The 20,627-nt window shown below is 28.8% G+C and overlaps 1 protein-coding gene across 2 annotated transcripts in view; it reads right to left on the bottom strand.

The window, feature by feature from the left end:
- Positions 1–20,627, bottom strand: part of LOC107446262 (A-type potassium channel modulatory protein KCNIP1) — a 93,576-nt gene that overhangs the window by 11,839 nt on the left and 61,110 nt on the right. For both annotated transcript variants that reach the window (XM_071187664.1, XM_071187665.1), the window contains exons 4-7: positions 12,401–12,576; positions 7,531–7,674; positions 6,592–6,804; positions 2,660–2,722 (exon numbers count right to left, since the gene is read on the bottom strand). In XM_071187664.1, coding sequence (XP_071043765.1) covers positions 2,660–2,722; positions 6,592–6,804; positions 7,531–7,674; positions 12,401–12,576 — 596 coding nt within the window. The remainder of the gene's footprint in view (positions 1–2,659; positions 2,723–6,591; positions 6,805–7,530; positions 7,675–12,400; positions 12,577–20,627) is intronic.

Below are 20,627 nucleotides of genomic sequence, written 5' to 3'. Positions count from 1 at the left end.
TTCTTTTGTACACATTCTGAACCAGAATAAAAAGTTCTCTCACTATATGTTTATTTAACAGTTATGAAATCCAAAATAAAAAAGTACTTTTTTTTATATAAAGACTTTCCTTTTTGTGAACAAACATTTTTCGCTTTTTAATAAAAATATTAGAAAAAATTAAATTAAGGCCTCTTGGTGGCAATTTGCAAAATCTGTAACATTCGTTTGTACTGTCCGCTCTAGTAAAACGGTCGATAAACTTTATAGGCCCTTTAAATATTTTCCCTGAGAAAATGATTTATCAGGAACCTAGATTTTTGTGTTTATAATAAATTGAAATAAATCGATTTTTTTTAACACTCTTCAAAACGAATTTTTTATTTTTATTTTATCGAGACAACCACTTCTTCTACTAATCTTCTAAAGGATCACGTAATCTGTACAACTAAATATGAGGTTGAAAACATATTTTTGATATTCTAATACCTTAATTTTTACGCTGAAATAGTTGTTACTTACCAAACGTAATTTTGCTTATCTGAAAGCAATACTTCGGCCGTTGTCTATATTACGGAAATCAAATTTCATCAAAAACAAAACTTTTAACTTTGTGGTTTTTCGGCTTCCCCTGACATAAAGAAAAATTAATCCATTCAGAACCGTGATCACACATACGCGATTCTCCCATTATTGCCCACTGTATCATATATGAAATGAGCCTTTCCAACTCCAGCGGCTTTTGGTCATAGGGACATATTCTCAATTTAGTACTTTCGTAGCGTGCGGACTCTTCTTTCGCCTGTCCTGAACGAGTTAATAGAAGAAAAAATATTAAAGCATTTACCTTACTGTTTATTCAGAAGTTCACTTTCAAAAAGATTAGGTCAACGTTGAACCATAATAAAGTTACTTTAATACATAATATGATATAGTTTTGCTACAGCTATGAAAGTGAATAATGTTTCTTTTCAAATTTAAATATTAATCAAAATTAAGATGCACGATAATATGGTTTAACTTAATTCCATATTAAAGTTTGTAGCAAATATGAATTCTACTAAGACTCAACGTTTGGTACAGTTTTATCGCTTATGCTTTTTTTTTTTTTCCTGTTTACAAGGCGATTGTTTTTGTAATTGAATTTTCTCTCTTAGACTGAAGTTTTTAATTACATTTCGTTTTATGGTATATCTTATTATTTAAATCTAGTGGATTTTGTTTCATGACCAAAACGTGAAGAAATACATTATAAAAATATTCTACAATGTACAAAGAAAGTTTTTTTACAGCGAGATAACTTATAGCTTAACTAAGTTAAATTGTTATAACTTGCCTAAGTTAACTCGTTTAAGTTAACTTATTTCGAATTTAGATATTTCTCTGTTTTTAACTATTTTTTTTAGATTAATGAATGAAATTTCATTATTGTTGGGGCTTCCATAGTTGAGTTCTTTGATCTAACTTTTGTGAAACTTGCTGTTTAATTGATACCAATTAAATAAACTAATGTGATTTTTAAAATAATGTAATTAATAATGTTTTTATGTAATAGGCTCTAGAGGAAAAGTGTTTATAAAATTATTTTATTTAGTAACTAACACGATTTTAGATATCACATTTATTTATAACGAAGGTACCCGAAGTGTCACTCGCAAATCAAGCAAAATTTTTTATAATTTTTTTTTTGTCATACATTTTATTTTATAACCGATGTTGAACAGCAGACCCAATTTTTTCTGGGCTTACGACTACTAAGTTTTACTCGGTAGCCTTGTAATTTTGAACCTAATCCGAAAGACAAGGGAACTCTTGGATCAAGTATTGCCTTCGTGAGGATTTTTTGATAAAACTATCCGCATTTGCGTTACATGGGGAGAAAAACCTCCCACGGTTAGTCTGACGGCAAGGGGACTCTAACCCATGATCCATCTACCACTGAGGATATTTTACGTCAGCATTGGTCTGTGCGAGCCATCAACTCGGTTCACCTCATTGGAAGGCGAGTGCTCTATCCCCTTAGCAACCGCGGCTCCTTTTTGTTATATAAAATATTTTGCCTATAGCACTTTGGTTTCGGAGATATAAATTATTAAAAATTTAAAGTTTGGATGAAAAGAATTGCAGAAATTTCCCAAAGTGTGCAATAGCAAATTAGTTGGAAAATTCGCTTTAAATAATAAATATCAAACGTTATCCAACGTTTAAATAATAAATATCAAACGTTAATTCAGCAAAGTAATTGTTATTTTAAAAACTGCTGAATAATGCAAGAACTTTTAACTTTGTAACTCAAAGCAATCAAACTTTATTTATAATTTTTAAATTTACTTTTTTAGTTTTAGCCTTTAAAAAGCAATTAATAAAGCTTCCGATGAAGAAAAGTGGTTTACCACTGATATTGGTGTTCGTCTGAGGTATGAATGGAATTTGGCGACATTTTCAAGGTAAAAGTTGTAGTTCTTAATAATTTAAAACTTAATATATACTTCAAAATAAAAATTTTTTTTTAATTTTCCCCTAAAGGGGATAAAAATAAAAGCAGTGATTTATGAGTGTTACTTCAAGTATCTTCCTTCCTAGTAGACTGACACACCAATTGGCTATAACACCAATAAAATTTCATATATTTTTATAACATAATAATCATATTTTTGAATTTAAAAATAATTAGGCTTACTCTTTGGCAAGAATCCAAAAATTCTTCGATTGTAACAACACCATCTTTATTGAGGTCTAATTTCTAAAAATACATATATCGGTGTTATTTAAAATAAAAAAAAATACATACTTTTTATCATTACATACTACAATTATTTATATCACTTATGTAAATAGTGGTCGTTAGTTCTTTTTACAGTCTCGTAGTTTTTACGCATTTTTTATAAAACTATTTAATAAGCTTTATTTATTTATTATTATTTTTTTGTAAATAATTTCAAAAAATATAGTAAAAAGGATTAGAAAGAACATACAAACTCTCGCTGACTCATATATTTCAGCTTTAAGGATTGCTCCAAAGAAAATATTTTTTTCTAAATAATGCCAAAAATTAAAAATAATAATAAAATGAAATAAAAAACACAAATTTTCTATGACTTAAAATTTTCGGCTTTATGAATACCCGTGAATTGCTCGCAAAGTAAAAGTGAACACGCGGAAGAACTTTTGATTTAATGAACGCATTTTCCCCTTCTAAGACTCCATCTAAATGATTTGAGGGCCTAATTTTAAATATGCTATTTAATGAGTAGAAGTTACTAAATCAGACATAAAACTCTCTGAATAAAAAATTCGAGGTATTTGGGCTCAGATAGTCCCAATAGTTCAGATTAGAGAACAATTGAAAAGTTTGGACTCTTTAACGTTAACGAATTTCCCAGCATCTCGAAAACTTCTTAAGTGAATCGAAAAGTTTCTGCTCACTATAATAAAGTTTGTTAATCCAAAGATAATTTTTAACCATGCAAAAATAATTTTTAATAATTATTTTGTTAAAACAATTTAATTTTTAATAATTATTTTTATTTATTAATAGAATAAAAAGTTCTAAATTGTAAGGTAAACAAATTTTAGCATCATTTCAAACTATGGAATTCTAAATGACAAAATTTGAACGAAATCGATCGAATATTTCTCAAGAAATTTTAAATATACGACTTTTTAAAATTGGATATCTCAACTAGTCAATCGATTTAGTTCAACTTTTGTTAGTTGAAGTTTTTAATTTTTTCATAGAATAATAACTTAACAATTTTTAATATGCTTTTAAGCGCTGAATCATAAATTTGTAAAGTTTAAGTTAATCACTTGATTTTATGAATTGATTATTAAAACATTGTATATTTCAGACTTTTTGTTTTAAAGTTTGAAATTTTGGTTAAATTCTGGTCAACATATTCTGGTAGAGAATTTTTACTTTTAATACATTGTAGACCGGTGTCGAATAAACTCCTCTTTTTATGTCCAAAAGTTGTTGTCTAATGACAAGTTAGTCCGTCATTGCAATTGCATATGTTTCAATTTATAAAACCCAGGGCGATATAGCAAAAGGTTTTTGTGTTAAGTTCTCTTCCATCTACAAATAAATTAAATTCTTATTTAATTTTTTTCCAAACTTATTATTGCACAAAATTTTATAGGTAAAAATATCTCAGGATCATCACATAAGCATATTTTTAAATCATAAAAAAAAATCAAGAATAAGATAAAATTATTTTTATCTACATTTTAATACATTAACTTGAATGTTACTTTAGTCATAATGGGATGACTCTATAATGATATTGCATTTTTAACAAGTGAATCAGAATTATTATTAATTTTTTTTACATATTTTTATTTCATAATTATTTTTCGTTCATGTGTAGAAATAGTGTATAGCTTATGCTGAAGTGATGTTAATGAACATGTGTGCTAAAAAAAATTAAATATTTTGTTTTAAAAGTGATCAAATGTATAACGTAAGTGTTCCTTGCTTCAATATTCGCCTGATCTCACATCTTGATTACTAATTTACTGAAGAAGAAAAATATATTTTTACGAACAACTCTTGGGAAATTTTATTAGGTTAAAACCTATATTTTCATATTGATGAAAAAATATTTTAAAATACGCTAGTTTCACAAGGACTTCACACGGTTTTCATGGCTGTTATCTCAATAATTGAAAAATTATGTGTAAAATTATAGTGCGTATAGACTTGAGTAAAGGGGTCTACGAATCCACTACAAGATTTTTACCCCCCCCCCCCCTTCGAGTTATAATTTAAATGCGTTTAAACTAAGCACTCAGATCAATACTGTTGAACATCACTAAGTCAATGTGAAGCTGCAAAACGGTGAGTTTTATTTTATTGCCGGCGTTGAACATTTTTGGGCTTATGACTATTAATGTTAAACTCCATAACCTTTTAATTTTTAACTTGTGGCGTAACTACCACTGCAAATATTAAATACCAAATCACTAGTATATAAGACATGTTAACTTGAAGCTATCTTGAGGTACCTTTTGATAGATGAAGGTTGACATAGTCTATAAATAAATCCCCTCAATCCAGGTAACAAGGAAATTCCCGAATCAAGCATTGGAACAAACTAGCTTTCATGGAAGACTTTTTGATGGAATTAAGTAACAATTGCGTTACATGGATAGGAATACCTCTCACGGTTAGCCCGATGGCAAAGGGGTTTAAACCCTCCATCCACTTACTACTGAGGATATTTTATATCAGCGTTGTGGTCAGTGCTTGTCGGAAGCAGAATTCATATTGACCAGACATCATTGGAACCACCTCATTGAGAGGTGAGCATTCTATCCCCTGAGGCACCGCTGCTCAAAACTGTGAGTTTTTTTATATTTTTTAACCGGTATTGAGCATCCGACCCAATTATGAGTTGGCGACTATCAATCTTCATCTCCGTAGCTCCATAATTTTGAACCCAACCCAGAAAACAAGGGAACTTCTGGATCAACTAATTTCTGGGTAAACTTGGACTTTTTGAGGGAACTAATCCTTGTATGTGTTACATGGAGAGGAAAAACTCTCACGGTTAGTCCGACGGCAAGGGGATTCTAACCCATGATCCTTCTACAACTGAAGATATTTTACGTCTGTATTGTGGTCGGTGCGAACCGGGAGCAAGATTCGAACATGGGTCACCTCATTGGGAGGAGAACGCTCTACCCTTGAGCCACCGCAGCTCAAAAAGGGCGAATGTATTAATGTAACAGTAGTCTCTACTGTTCACATGAAAAAGTTACAATTGGAAAGGTGGCCACTTACCATTAAAAAAGGTTAGTCAGCCACCACTGATTCAAATGTTTCAAATAATTAGACTTGAGATTATTCTACGCCAAAAGATACCACCAAATTTTGAAATAACTTGTTTAAACTACATTTTCAAGAAATTAAATCCTTAACACCGAATATTTCAAAAGTCACCGACGATTTGAAAAAACGAAAACGGAAGGATATAGAAATGTACGATTTGCTCTGTCCTACTTAGAAAGACTGAATTTATATCTCCAAATTTCAAAATTTGTAACAAAGTTCGGCAACACATAGTGCTTCTAGTTTAAAAACTGTAAAACAATGTTTTTAAAATAACTACAATTTACAGCAACAGCGTTATGCAATCTTAGTACAAAACTAATTTGCAAATACGAGCATTTCAGTTGAAATGATCTGATACGCGGCAGAAAACGATATTTTATAGTTTTTCCAGTCATCAGTTGATGAACTTAGTAACTAATTTGAAACTTTCTTGGAAAACCTAGTTTCTCAAGCAAAGCGTACAGTTCTATTTTCCTTCAATTTTCAGATGGTTAATCATTTCTGGAACATTTTTAGTTTTTAACCATAAAATTTTATACATCGTCTTGAAATTTAAAAATTTTTGATGTCTAAAATGAATTTTACTTATACACGCTTATAAATATTTTATAACAAATAAAGTCAAATTACTGTCATTGTTTTGTTAAATATTGATTTTTGATGAAAGTTACCTACTGAAAAATTAACACATAATTATGTAAAAAGGCGAATGAAAGTTTTCCAATTTAAAAACCCTAAACACATGTTGTATAAAAAGTTTGATGAAAGTTACCTACTTGAAAAACCCTATCGACATGGTCTCTTGTTGTATGATCTTCAATCATAGGCTCCACAGCTTTTCCCATCAGTTCATATATAGATTGCACGATTCGTGACATTTCATCTTTAGTAATATATCCATCTCCATTTATATCGTACAAACTAAACGCCCAGCGAAGCTTTTCTTGGAGTGATCCTCTTGCTAGCACAGAAAGGCCAATTACGAAATCCTGAAATGCATAAAAAGGATTCAAAATGCAGTTAAAGCTCGACTTACTGTGAGAAATCTACTATTACTACAAATTTTCTTCGAGTCCCCTATAAAATGCTAAAGATATAAAAATTGTACGTTGATAAAGAGTTAAAAATTACTAGCCTCTACCATTATTACGACAAAACTGTTTTTAGAGAAATGTATTTTTCTAAATGTCCTTTAATTGTTGTTTAAGTTAGTAATACTGTGAAACCTCCTGGAAAGACCACCTCTATTTTCGACCACTCTTTCGACCGAAAGGAATTTTTGCCATAGACTTTGTTTTGAAGAAAACCTTTAGAAGAGACCATATCTGTACCAAATGCAGAAAAGGTCAAATAAGGAAACACGAAGAAAATATCAAAACAAGTAGATTAAATTCTTTTTGACCATGCAACCTCATGTTGCAGTCAGAGTGCATTATAGATGGTGCTATCAATGATTTACTTTTAGAGTTAAAAAACAAGCATCTCAAACAAACAAGAATCTTCATTTCTGTTTGAAGAAATGGCATTTTAAAGCATGTGATGTTCTTCTCATTGACCAAGTGTTTGCTAATATTCAGGAGGACACGCTATTACCGGAGGTTGTCTTTGGTTGAGAGGTACATTCATTGAATCGTTGACATAAGATCCCATTTATGCTTGACATTTTTAGTCACATGATATTTTTATTAACCATAGCACAAAATAAAGAGACTTACTGTAAATGTGATTGCTCCAGTGTTGTCATGATCAAAAGAGTTGAAGACGTAATGGGCATATTGCGCTGTTTCAGCACCTTTTGGAAAATACTGAGCGTATATGCCTTTAAATGTTTCTTCTTTCACCATGCCGTTAGGACATTCCTAAAATATTTCAATCAAAAAGTTGCAATGACAAAAACTTTTTTCGTTTTTTGAAGAGGGAAGGAAATTTTGTTAATTGCTAGATTTTTATTCTCAAAAGCTTAACACTAGATTGCCCAAAGAAGTCATTTTGACTGCTTTTTCATTTGCAAAAAAAGTACAAATAATAATACATAAATTATTATTTTTTTCCAAGTGAAGTAAATTTTTTTTATTGTTAATATTTCCTAATAACTTGTTATATAACCGTATATAAAAACTATTAAAAATTAATTAAACAAATTTCTTTACACATTAGTTATTCTTTCAAAATGCAGTCATTTTGACTGCTTTTGGGCAATATAGGTATATTACTAAGTTTCAGTCTTTCTAGTGTTAAATTGGCATTCAAGTCAATGCGTTTGTACTTTTCAGCGGAAAGTCTTTCGCAAATAATTTGGTTAATGAGTTGATTATTTTTCTGTAGACTTTTTAACCTTTTACTTAATCTTTGATTGTGTATTTTGAAAAATAACATTCGATTTTATGAAATTGTCTTTTTTTATAATCATAATATATATATTTAGCTGATAATTTTTGGAAAATTTCAAAATAATTACTGTTAGTAATTTTTTAATAAATTTAAAATTAAAATTTACTTTTATTAAAGTATTTCAAGATTATTTAAGTGCTGAATCTTGGAAGAAAAAATGCATTGAAAATCATTGCAATTAAATTTAATTATTCACTACCCTACAATAATGGAAAAGACACTGAGTTTTTGACATTTTTTTAAATTTCTCAAGAAATACTTAAAAGATTATTTCATGACTTTTAAGATTTTTTGCTCATGCGATTTTTCATACTCAGTAATAAGATTTAGAGGTTTTGGAGGCCGACAATAAATTACGAAAAAAAACACATATTTTTAAACACCCTATGCTAGAAAATCACTATCGATTACTTTAGTAGTTAATTGAAAACAGCATGAAATTTCGTACTCCTAGAGTTAATATTCATGGAGATATGAGCATTTTTATAAAAAAAAAACTAATTTTTTGACTTACGTATTTTTTGCTATAACTTTATAAATATTCAATAGAATCAAACAAAATTTTTGGAGCAATTAAAATTAACTAAAAATTATTTATTTAAACTTTTTTTAAAAAAAAATCGTTAAAAACTGCGCAAAATAAAAGTATTTAAGGTAGTTCATTTATACTGCACATGCGCAGAAAATTCTAAAAAAAAATTTCTTAATTTTGTAGTTAATCGTATTTGGCAACTAATGAAAAAGTTTGATTTAAATATCTTAAAAATTTGAAAAGTTTCAAGCAATTTTCTAAGTAGTTTTTGTACTTTTTAAGAGAAGGCTAAAAACGATCAGGAGTTTTCCACAAATTTTATCTTTTGTTTCATAAAACAAAATTTAATAACAAATGATAATACCTTACAATAATCGTCCAGAAACCAAAATATGATGGTATAAGGTAAGAAAACGTGCGAAAGAAAACATACTCTTATGGAGAATGATCCTGCACAACGCTGGTCTCATTTTCAATAAATCTTGTTTAATTGTACAAAATGAAACTTCAGGAAAACCCCTGATCGTTTCGAGCTTTCTTTCAAAAAATACTAAAACTATTTAGAAAAATGCTTGAAACTTTTTAAATCAAACTTTTTTCATTAATTGCCAAATACGATTCACTACAAAATTAGGAAGAAAGGTTTTCAATTTTTTCCGCGCATGCAGTTGTTTTTAAATTTTAAATAAATATTTTAATTAATTTTAAATTGCTCCAAAAATATTGTTTGATTTCATTAAATATTTATAAAGATATGGCAAAGAAAAAAATAGTTTTTTATAAAAATGTACATATCTCCATAAATATTTACTCTGGGTTTACGAAATATTAAAAATAACAACTAAAGTAATCAATACAAATTACAAGCGTATTGCTTGATTTTCTGTCATAGGGTGTTCAGAAATACTTGTTTTTTTTCGTAATTTATTGCTGGTCACCCAAACCTTTGAAAACTTCAAATGTTATTGCTAAGTATAAAAAATCGCATGAAATAAACATCTCTAAGGTTATAAAATAATCCTGTAAGTATTTCTTGAGAAATTAATTTAATAAAATGTCAGAAGTGTCATTATTGTTGAGTAGTGAATAATATATAACGTCTTAAATTTTACTTAAAATGTATCGTAATATTTTTATAAAATGTTCATTAATGAATCATAAATAATTGGCAATTAAGCGGAAAATAATGATATATATTATTCAACGTCTTTGAATAATGTATGACGAATGCTAAGAATCAATTAAAAAATATTCATTTTTATTAAAAAAAATATTAATTTTTATTTATTTAATCATATGTTGCTTAGTATGTATATATGATGATAAGTATATATGATGATATGTATAAGAAAGAGAATTAAAAATATTGAGAGAACTGGATATCAAGAGACTATATCAATCTCTGGAACACAGAACATCCATCCTATTTATGGAATTTTATGCTGAGTAGGTAAAGGTTTACAATCATATCTTATTTGAATCGAGTGCTGTATACGGAAAGGCCGCAATTTCATACGTTCGTGTGTGTGCACAGATATTCTGCAAAGTCTGTGCTTCCAACTACTATGTGTGCCCCAAGAAGGAGCATTTAAAAAAAATTTCAGATCGACTACTGTCCATGTCCTAGTATACTAATAATCATTAAATAACTTCTGAAGAACTTCTTTCATTAAAAATCTTTGATACCGGAAGCACTACCTACCAGTAGATTTTTTTTTTTCATTTTTTTATTTTTCATTTAGTTTCTTTCTTTCTTTTATTTTTTCAATGAAATTTGAAAATTTCTAGATTTTTAGCCAAAATTAGACACAAGTTTTAAGGATCCGAGGACAAAAATTTATTGCGAGACCTTTCCTAAAAGCAAAGAAATCTTATTTTCATATTATGCAGAAGTTTTAAAAATGCTAGTTTTTATATCGATTCAAAGCATTTCTTTGCAATTTTATTTTAAATAAAATAATTAAAAGAACAGTTTTCTTTAAGTAAATTATGCTAGGCATGAGGTGGAGGCCCTGGGAAAAGTACTAATTTAGGTAACCTCAACATTCCTTTACTTCTGTATAATTTTCAAATGAATAAGAAGAGCCGGTGGCACAGGGGATAGAGCTTTCGTCTTCCAATGAGGTGAACCGGGTTCGAATCCCAGCGATGACTGATCGATACGAATTTCCCACCTGGCTCGCACCAACCACAGTGCTGACACTCAGTGCATGGATTAGAGTCCTATTGCAGTCAGGCTAACAGTGGGAGATTTTCGCAGTTTATGCAAATGCAGGTTAGTTCTATCAAAAAGTCTTCCACGAAGACAAATTTCTCCCAAAGCTTGATCCAGGAGATTCCTTGTTTTCTGGATTTGGTTTAAAATTACAAGGCTACGGAGTTGAACATTAGTAGTCGTAAACCCAAAACTGCGTCAGCTGTTCAACAGCGGTTACAAAAAAAATAAGATTAAAAAAATAAACATTTAAAGGAACAAAAAAAACCTATATAAATAATTACATTTCTTTGCTTTTCATGTTTTATTTATTATTATTTTAAAATATATTAAAAAAATATTAAATGATAAAGGTCTCAAAGTATTTATTTATTGTAAGACAATTCAGTTAATGATTGATTTTATATTAATTTCATCAGCAAAATTTGTATTTTTTCTATTTCAATAAACGTTGTCTACATCAATCTCAAATAAGCTTCAAGTCCACTCAATTTATAAAAAAATTTAATTAGTATTTTAAAAGAAATGCATTACTTATGATTTAAATTCAGTAAATTATGATTAAATAAACTGCAATTAATTGGTAAGGTATACATTTCCGTAAAATACTAAAAAAATTTAAAGAATGTAAACAAATTACATTTTAAAAACTTTGAAAATTAGAATGAGGGTGCAAGTGATACTCCTGTCTATTCTATAATCAGGATACCTTACTGCAAGACCATATTTTTGACAGTTTACCAAGACGCGACCACATGACATTTATAATCTGAATAAGATAAAATATTTTTTTTTCTTCCGGTAAATCTGGGTTATTATTAATATTTTTAACTCCCAAATTCAGTTCAATAGATGACAAAACTCACTTATTTTAAAAGTTTTGACACTTTATATGATAAAAATGTAATTATAAGAGAAATGAAATAAATTGTAATATTTTACCCAACAATTCGAATTCTGCCACACCCATACTTCACATCTGCCTATAGGGCGGACCCATTCATACATCTATTCATTCATCCATCCACAAATCGTAATTTTTGACCTGAACCAGGGAACGGTCAATTTCCAATCCAGTACCGCCAGAGGTATAATTTGTCATGTGAACAAGGAGGACTTTGTGACCTGACAGATTTAACGTGTACCAGTCACCATTTACTACATGGAGAGTCTCACGAACGTGAGTCCAGCTCCCTGCCAACCAGGCTATCCCAGCCTAGGGTTCCAGTGCCGAAAGAAATCGGACACCGCCGATGTAAGGGATAGGAAGACCATATTACTTGATAGAATTTGAACAATCTCTGAACTGTTTTCTTATCATTTTGCCATTGATTTATTCTGCTAAATGTTTTATTAATATATGCATTATTAATTTTTAAACAATTTTCACGTCATTTGAAAAAGACAAATTTGCAATCCTACTTATAATGATATTAAAAAAAAAGACCTGTTTAAATCCTCTGTACATGAGCTGCAGTTCTCTTTTGTTAAATTTTGTTAACTGACATAGAGTATCAATTGCTTCAGGCTTGTAATGGGAATGATCTGCATCCATATCTTCCAAGTGACTATCTAAAAAAAAGTAATAAATAAATTGAGAACAAATATAGTATTTAAAAACAACTAACTCATTAAAGTAACCGACAACTTTTTTTAAAAAATATTCATATAAAGTTTTAAAAAACTAGTTTGTTTTATTATGTGTGCAAATTATTATCATTATACACGGCCATTTTTAGGTAAAATTAAGGCCTTTTTTTCTGCATTTACGCTAAACATTAAAAATAATTTATCGTATAAAACAAAAAATCCTTTGATGTTTTTATTGAGAAGGCTATCCAACTATTGAATTATTATCTTAACTGCTGAATTAAGGATCTATGAAGTTAAAAAAGCAAATTTTTAAAAATTCCATCACTTGTCTTTGCGAAAAAACATGCATAAGAAATGAAATTCTATTTTTCTCTCTTAGTCTGTAGCTCAAAACGTGTGGTATACTTATAAGCACTCATGAAAATTATATATATAAACAATTATTTTAAAAACAATATAAAATATCGTGTTTAAAGTGGTATAAAGTGTGAAAAAAGAATCTGATTTTGAGATAAACGCATTTAAAGACTTAGAATCATTAGTGTTTCCACTGTTATCACCTTGCCCAAAATTGCTATATCTTTGTTAAGAATTAAAGTACAAACAAAAGTAAATAATTTTGAGAAAGCTAAGATAGCAGGGATTCTAAATTCATAATAAACTCAACTTCGAAAATGTTACCCAAAATAATGTTTTTGCACTGGTCAGATACCTTAAAAAAGTATAGTTAACATCAACAAAGGTCTTTTTGCTTTAAATTTAATAGTTATTGTTGTTGCTAGACTAATGATATATAGATTTAATATCCGCTTCAGAACTGCGCTACCCAGGAATGCCTTTAATAACCTAGAAGATACATAGCCTAGCAGATAGCCTAGAAGATACATCTATTTATCGCAGTGCTACTATTGGTACAATTTTTTTTTTAAAAAAAGAAGGGAAAATTCATTAACAAATCCCATTTAGGTTTCCAGTAATAAATATTAACCTTTTAATGATGCTGAAAGATAATAGTTCCAATCTAATATTCTATTGTTATCATACACATTCCAAAATTAGCACACAAGTTTCCTAAAATAAGTCTCCTAAAATTTTATTTTAATGTGAAATTTAAACCATCTTATACAATTCCAAAATCTTGCTACATTTGACGTCTTGTAAGAATCTAAAAGATCTGCAGTTTATAAAACATGTAATGCTACATATCATGAAAGTACTGTATTTTTTCTCGTAGTCTGTAGCGTAATGTGCTATTTTTAAAAAAAAAAAAAATAGTGTAGGAAATAAAGAGATACAATAAAGCGTTTCCTGGGACTGGACTTTTAACGTTGGTTTAACTACAAGGTTTTATCTAACAATTATGAATTATATCTAATTTATCAATTCACTCACAACATATCTATGCCTACAAACGTAAATGTATTTTTGATCCAGTGGTCGGGCTTACTATGACTTAAACTTAATGATTCGATGGAGTGACTTTAAATATGCTAATAGGTTAGCTCAGTTTAGTTAGTGTGTATTTTAAGTTACGATATCAGACACAATAAATAAATGTCTCTAAAAAAATTCTCTGAATTGAAAAAAACTCTTTTTTTTCTCGATGGATTTAGATTTCTGATCCCAAAAATATGGGGAATATCGGCTAAATGGTCAGGAGAGCGGTCCACAGTTTAGATCCTTTAATGTTAATTTTACTTATTGCTTATTTCACTGTATCTCGAAAATTGCCTCTCTATGTAACGCAAATGCGGGTTAGTTCCATCAAATTTCTCCCAATGCTTTATCCAGTCTTCTGGATCGGGTTCAAAATTACAAGGCTATGATGAAGTTGAACATTAAAGTCGTTAACCCAAAATTGGGTCAACTGTTCAACGTCGGTTATTAATGTAAATATCTCAAAAACTTTTTAAGCGATTTGAAAATTTTTTGCAGGCAAGTATAAGATAAGTTTATCCAAAGATGCAAATCATAAATATTGCAAAATATAATTAATTGCAAAATATAACTTTGAGTAAATATTTATTATTTTCCTTAATAATAGTCGAAAAACTTTGTAATTGTAGGGTACACAATTTCTTACAACATTTTAAAGAAAGCAATTTTTAATGGCAGAATACAAATTTTGAGCGAAATTGGTCAGATAGTTCCTGAGAAATCGAATTTTGAAAAAGTAGTAATTTTAAAATTCGATTTCTCAAGAACTGTATGACCAATTTCACTCAAATTTTGAATTTTGTATTTATTAAAATTATTGAAAGTAGTTTAATTGTACGAACTAAGGTAGACAACGTTAAAGAGCACAAAAATATTATTAAAAGCAGACAGCTGTTTCGGATGCTCAAAGGGCAACCTTCATCAGTGCAACAGGTTGCACTGATGAAGGTTGCCCTTTGAGCATCCGAAACAGCTGTCTGCTTTTAATAATATTTTTGTGCTCTTTAACGTTGTCTACCTTAGTTCGTATTTTAGCACAAAGGTCGCCCACTTGTGTATTTAGTTTAATTGTAATTTTTACATTGAAGAAATTGCAGTTGTTTAACTGAATTTGTAGTAAAGTAGTTAACTGTCAACCAAAAGATGTAGTTTTTTCCCACAATGACATTTAGAACGTGCAAAATACATCCGAAGACGTCTTGCGGTTTATAAAAGACTTTATATGGAAGTCACGGAGTCCTTTACATGACAATTTTGGGATGTCCTACAGAAAGGCTGTGCTCTGTGAGAACTTGCAAGGCAAATTAGTGTAAATTTTTTTGAAAAATCCTGGTCTGTAATAAAATACAGAAGTTTCTATTTTAGAATTAACCCTGCCTTTACCTCCTTTTTTTTTTTTTTGCTTAACCCTTAGATTTCGTGTATCTACTCTTAGTATTTTACAAATTGTGTTTAAGTGTAATGACTTTTCATTTGTGACCCTATATATGTAGGGGGAGTCGAACAAGGCCAGGTGATGGGGTAAAACCGGGTACCTGTATTTTGGGGAAATGACTTCTGCTAGCAAATACACTCTGAATTACACTTTACTCGTCAAGAAGAAAGACCTACCGCATAGGCGTGTTGTTGTTGATTTATTCACGGTGTCTGAGTAGATAAGTTTGTTTTACTGTATCAACTCTCTATTGTTCTTTTTTATTTAAACTATCCTTATTTATTAGTCATTAGAATGATAATAATATTTAGTCCTATTATACGTTTACTAAAGATTCACACCCTAAAAAACAATAATGTAGCCCGTTTAGATTTAGTCCGATAAGTCGAGCTTTTCTGTTCCGTTTCGTTAACCACTGCTCTCGGAGTAAGACCCTTGATGTGTTTCTATGCTGGACCCATGAAAGCTGTAGTGCAGCAGAGGAAAAAAATAATAACATCAAACGCTGCACAAAGATTTTAGGAGCCCCATCCTCAAAGTATAAAAAGACTTATTTTCATAGTTAATAGAATTTTTGAAAACCCTTTATACAAAATTGTAGTTTTTTTATGGATATAAACACATTCTCTGCCATTTTCTGGTGAAAAAACATCGAATTTTGGTCAGGCCCTCAGTCGTCCTGGACCCCAGGACAGCGTCCTTCTCTTTCCCCTCTCTCTTGCAGTATAGCCTTGACTACATAGCATGCAAATTACATGTATAATTTTTTTAAATTGTCAGATAAAATAGAAAAGACGGCTACTTTTTCGCTGAAATTCTAATATTTCTAAATTTCTAATAGAGTTAACATGTGTATTCGGGGTATTAGGGTAAAACCAATTGGTTTGACTTTTTCTAGAAAAAAAAATCATTTATAAAAAAAGTAGTACATCAATGATTTTTCGAGATTAATATATTGTTTATAACTAAACAATATATATCTTTGTTGAATCAGACTATTTCTAGGTCAAACAGAATAGCACCAACAGGCCTTCAAATCCCCGGTAATTCTCCACCTTCCCATATATTTTTTATTTCATTTTTGACCAAGATTGGTAGTTTTTTTTTTTTGGGGGGGGGGGGTTGTTTCCTCTTTTAGTAAATTCCTTTTTTTTTTTCAAACACTCTTTCAATCATAAATTAATCCTTATTGATTTTGATCTCATAATTGGTTGACAGGTTGTTTCATTGACTATGGCCTTTGATTGACTTGGTCATTCCAGCGACTAAGTCCTTTTGTCGATAAGCTATTTCGTCATCAAAGTTGTCTTTTGTCATCAAGTCAGAAGTCATGACGTTAGATGTCTTTCGTCAAGTCGTCATCAAAACCGTCTTTGGGCCAGAAAGGGAGAATCCTTTCTGGCCCACAGTCACAGGTGTTATTCGCTCAAAGTTTTCCCCCTTCCCTTTACGATCACAGGTTTGAAGTTGACACTAATCCATCGCACTTGACGTTATCTTTCTTTCCATAGGGGTTGATAGTCATGATGCGCTTATCTCTGATTGGCGCCATTTCGATTCGTTAATATTTATTATTTGCAAAATGTTATGACTTTACAAAACAAGAAGAATAAAATTCGGAATTTTTAAAGACTGCTTTCTTTTCCGCGAGATTATTTTTAAAAATGCATTTATTGTAATTCGTTTTAAAATTTATTTATTGCTTTCGTTAATATTTATTATTTACAAGATGTTTGATTTTACAAAACAAGAAGAATAAAATTCAGAGTTTTTAAAGACTGCTTTCTTTTCCGCTAGATTATTTTTAAAAATGTATTTATTGTAATTAAGATATCAGTATTGTAGAGTTATTTCGTAATATTTTTAATCCCCTTTGCTCACAGCATTTTATAAAACATAAAGTAAGTTAAATATGAAATTTCTTAAGACATTTTTTTAGTGTGTGTTTATTATTAAAATTTATGTATTGATTATTTACAGCAATATTAGTAAATTAGTGTGATTTAATGCAGCCACATGCTAGGAACTAAACAGGACATGGAACATCATTCTTTTTGTCACTAATTTTTTATTATTAATTTATTAGTAATTTAATTCTAAATAGGTTATTCCATAATTGTGAGATCAAAAATTTTTTTTTTTTAGAATTCTTGACAAGGTAGAAAAACTACACATAGGTAGTCTTAAAGTAACATTTTAAAAAAGAAAATTATTAAAGATTGACGCTATCTATTAATTACAGTAAATGTAGCATAAAAATATTTAAAAGCAATTCCTTTTTAACACAGTTTAAAAGTGTTCGCTTTTCGTTCCACACCATTCTTCACTTGCAATAATAAAATTGTGTATTAATTATTTAATTCTGCTGTGATGAATCAGGATAATCTTTTATGAATCTTAATCATCTTCTCAAATATATATCTTTTAATAAAAATTTTAAAACTAGCGAAGAGTGGTGCTTATGAAAAAAAATTATTTTGAATGTTTCTAAAATATAGATGGAACAGTTGTGTTAATCAAGGCGCGAACATTTCATAACAAATAAAACAGCTATGAAATAAAACTAAGGAAATTTAAATATACACTACCGTGCAATAATAGATAAGACACTATCAATTTTTCACCTTTTTCTCTTTTTTTTTTTTTTTTTTTTTTTTTTTTTTTTTTTTTTTTTTTTTTTTTTTTTTTTTNTTTTTTTGGAATTTCTCACAAAATACCTAGAAGATTATTTTATGAATTTCAAAAGTGTAATAAATTTTAAAAACTTCAGAGGTGGTCTAAGGGGCCGGCAATAAATTATGAGCGAAGACAAGTATTATAACATCTTATTTCAGAAAATGTAACAATAAATTTATTAACTCAAAGGACACTTTATTATTTGTAAGAAGTGCATAAAATTTCATAAGATTAGCTTACATATTATGAAAATATGGACATTTTTATAAAATAAATAAGTAAAAACTTTTATTTGTCATACGATTTTTTCCTAAAACAGGAAAAATACTTAATGAAATAAAAGTTTTAGGAGCAATTTTTTATTAAGCATGTTAAAATTAGGCAAAAAAAAACCCTTTAAAATACGTTTTTAAAGTAGTTCTTTCCCACCTGCGCTGAAAAAAATATTTTTTCCTAATTTTGCAGAATAATTGTTTGAAGATATTCAAATCGTTTTTTTCCCACGAGTTGCTAACTACAATTCCCGACAAAATTTTGAAAAAAATACTTAATACGCTCATATCTTGAGCAATTTTAAACGATTTACTTTCTGTTCAATTTTAAAATCATTATCTTGTAATTAATTAAAAATTGCTTCAAAACTTTTGTTCAATTTCAATCAATATTTTTAAGCTATAGCAAAAAGCAGCTACAAAATAATCCTCAAATTAGGGCAGTGTATGTTCTACATTTACATAGCTGTAAGAGGACCAATTGTACTCGATCTTGAAATAGTGAAAAATTCTTTTGATTGAGTTATTACCTATGATATGATAAGAAAACTTAAGATTATATTCAATTCAATGCTACTAACCTCGATTTCCGACCAATTCTTCGTGTAGGGGAATTTATTTATTATGCTGGATATAACCCAGATACTATTCAATAAATATATACTATATACACTAAACAGCTTAGAGGAGAGAAAAAAAATCCTAAAATTCGATACATTTTTATTTTTTTCGATATTTGTCTTAAATTTCATTTATACACATAAACATTTTAATTTAAGAATTAAGAGACTACTTTTTTTTGAATAATTTGAATCCTACTTTTGTTTAATTTTAATTTAAGAATTTATAAAATTAAATTAAATAAATTAAAATATTTCTATCTATAGCAATTTATAATAAAAAATGTTTACATGAATGTAACGGTAATTTTAAAATAAAGTTATGATATATTTTACAAAAACAGGAATGAAAACTTAAGTTTTTTGAATGATACTGAATCTAATTTTATTGAAAAATCATTACTTTGCTAACAAAATTAGTTTATCTTACACAACTCAATAAAATATTAATACAGTAACATATTCGCAAGTTTCTCTAAAGTATTATAGTATTAAGTTTTAACAAATTATGCCGAATAGATTTTTCCTTATTATTTTACGTCTTCTATATATATTCTATAATATTCATTAAGTGTTCTAAAATGAATGTTTCAAAGAGAACTATTTTATTTCGCCTCAACTTGAGACTGATTTTAGATCTCGGAGTTCTATAGTTATTAAGGTTTATGCTATTAAACTATTTTTAAAAGAAATTAAATAGAGACGTACGAAGAAAGATTTGGAAAGAGAGCTCTTCTTATTATTGCCATACCATAAACCTTCGACACATATTAATCAGGCCTTACAATTTTTATTTCGTCGCACCTTCAAACTGATTCTAGATCTCTGAGTTCTACAGTTATTAAGGTTTATGCCATTAAACTATTTTTAAAAGAAACTAAATAGAGACGCACAAAATTCTTATGCGGCTTTCACACTTATGTACTTAATTTATCAAGGGCTTAATACTGGATTTGAATATGTATTTTACCAGGTTAATGCACAAAACGCATCAAGTGCATTACACAGCATATGCGCGCGTAACGTACCAGGTAAAATATAGGTCTAAGTATGATTTTATCGGGTACAAAGAAAATTTAAATACTACAACTATTAAGGACTCATCTCCCCTTAAACTCTGCTTTCTTTCCCTTATTTCCTTTGACATTCGTTCATGTGCAAAATTATTTTGTGATTTATAAGTTCTGATAGAAAAATACTCTTCCTCTCTTTTCTTTTCTAAATTCCAATAAATATTAAAAAAAGACAAAACTTGAAATCCATTTCCAATCAAATTCAATTCCAGAAGAATTTTAAAAAAAGGTAATTAAGCAGATGTTTCGGAATAAAATGAAAAAAAAATTTTTTTACTTCAAAAAGCTTCTCCAAAAGTAGTTTAAAATTCATTACTATTTATTATTCTCATTAAAATTTTTTTAAGTAATCAGTAAAATAGATGTTATAAAAATCAAAGGTGAAATTTAATCTCGTAACAATACTATAAAATGCAAGTAAATATATTTTTTTAAAAATTTTTAATCGGATCTTTTAATAAAATTATTATTTTTCAAATATTTATTTTTATTGCATTTAAAATAGAGAATATTTGTATGTAAATACGATATTAAAAGCTATATTGATAAAATTTTTATTTCATTGCAA

This window comes from Parasteatoda tepidariorum, chromosome X1 (assembly GCF_043381705.1).
Source record: "Parasteatoda tepidariorum isolate YZ-2023 chromosome X1, CAS_Ptep_4.0, whole genome shotgun sequence".
Classification (NCBI taxonomy): Eukaryota; Metazoa; Arthropoda; class Arachnida; order Araneae; family Theridiidae; genus Parasteatoda; species Parasteatoda tepidariorum.
This window is presented reverse-complemented; position numbering and strand designations above follow the sequence as displayed.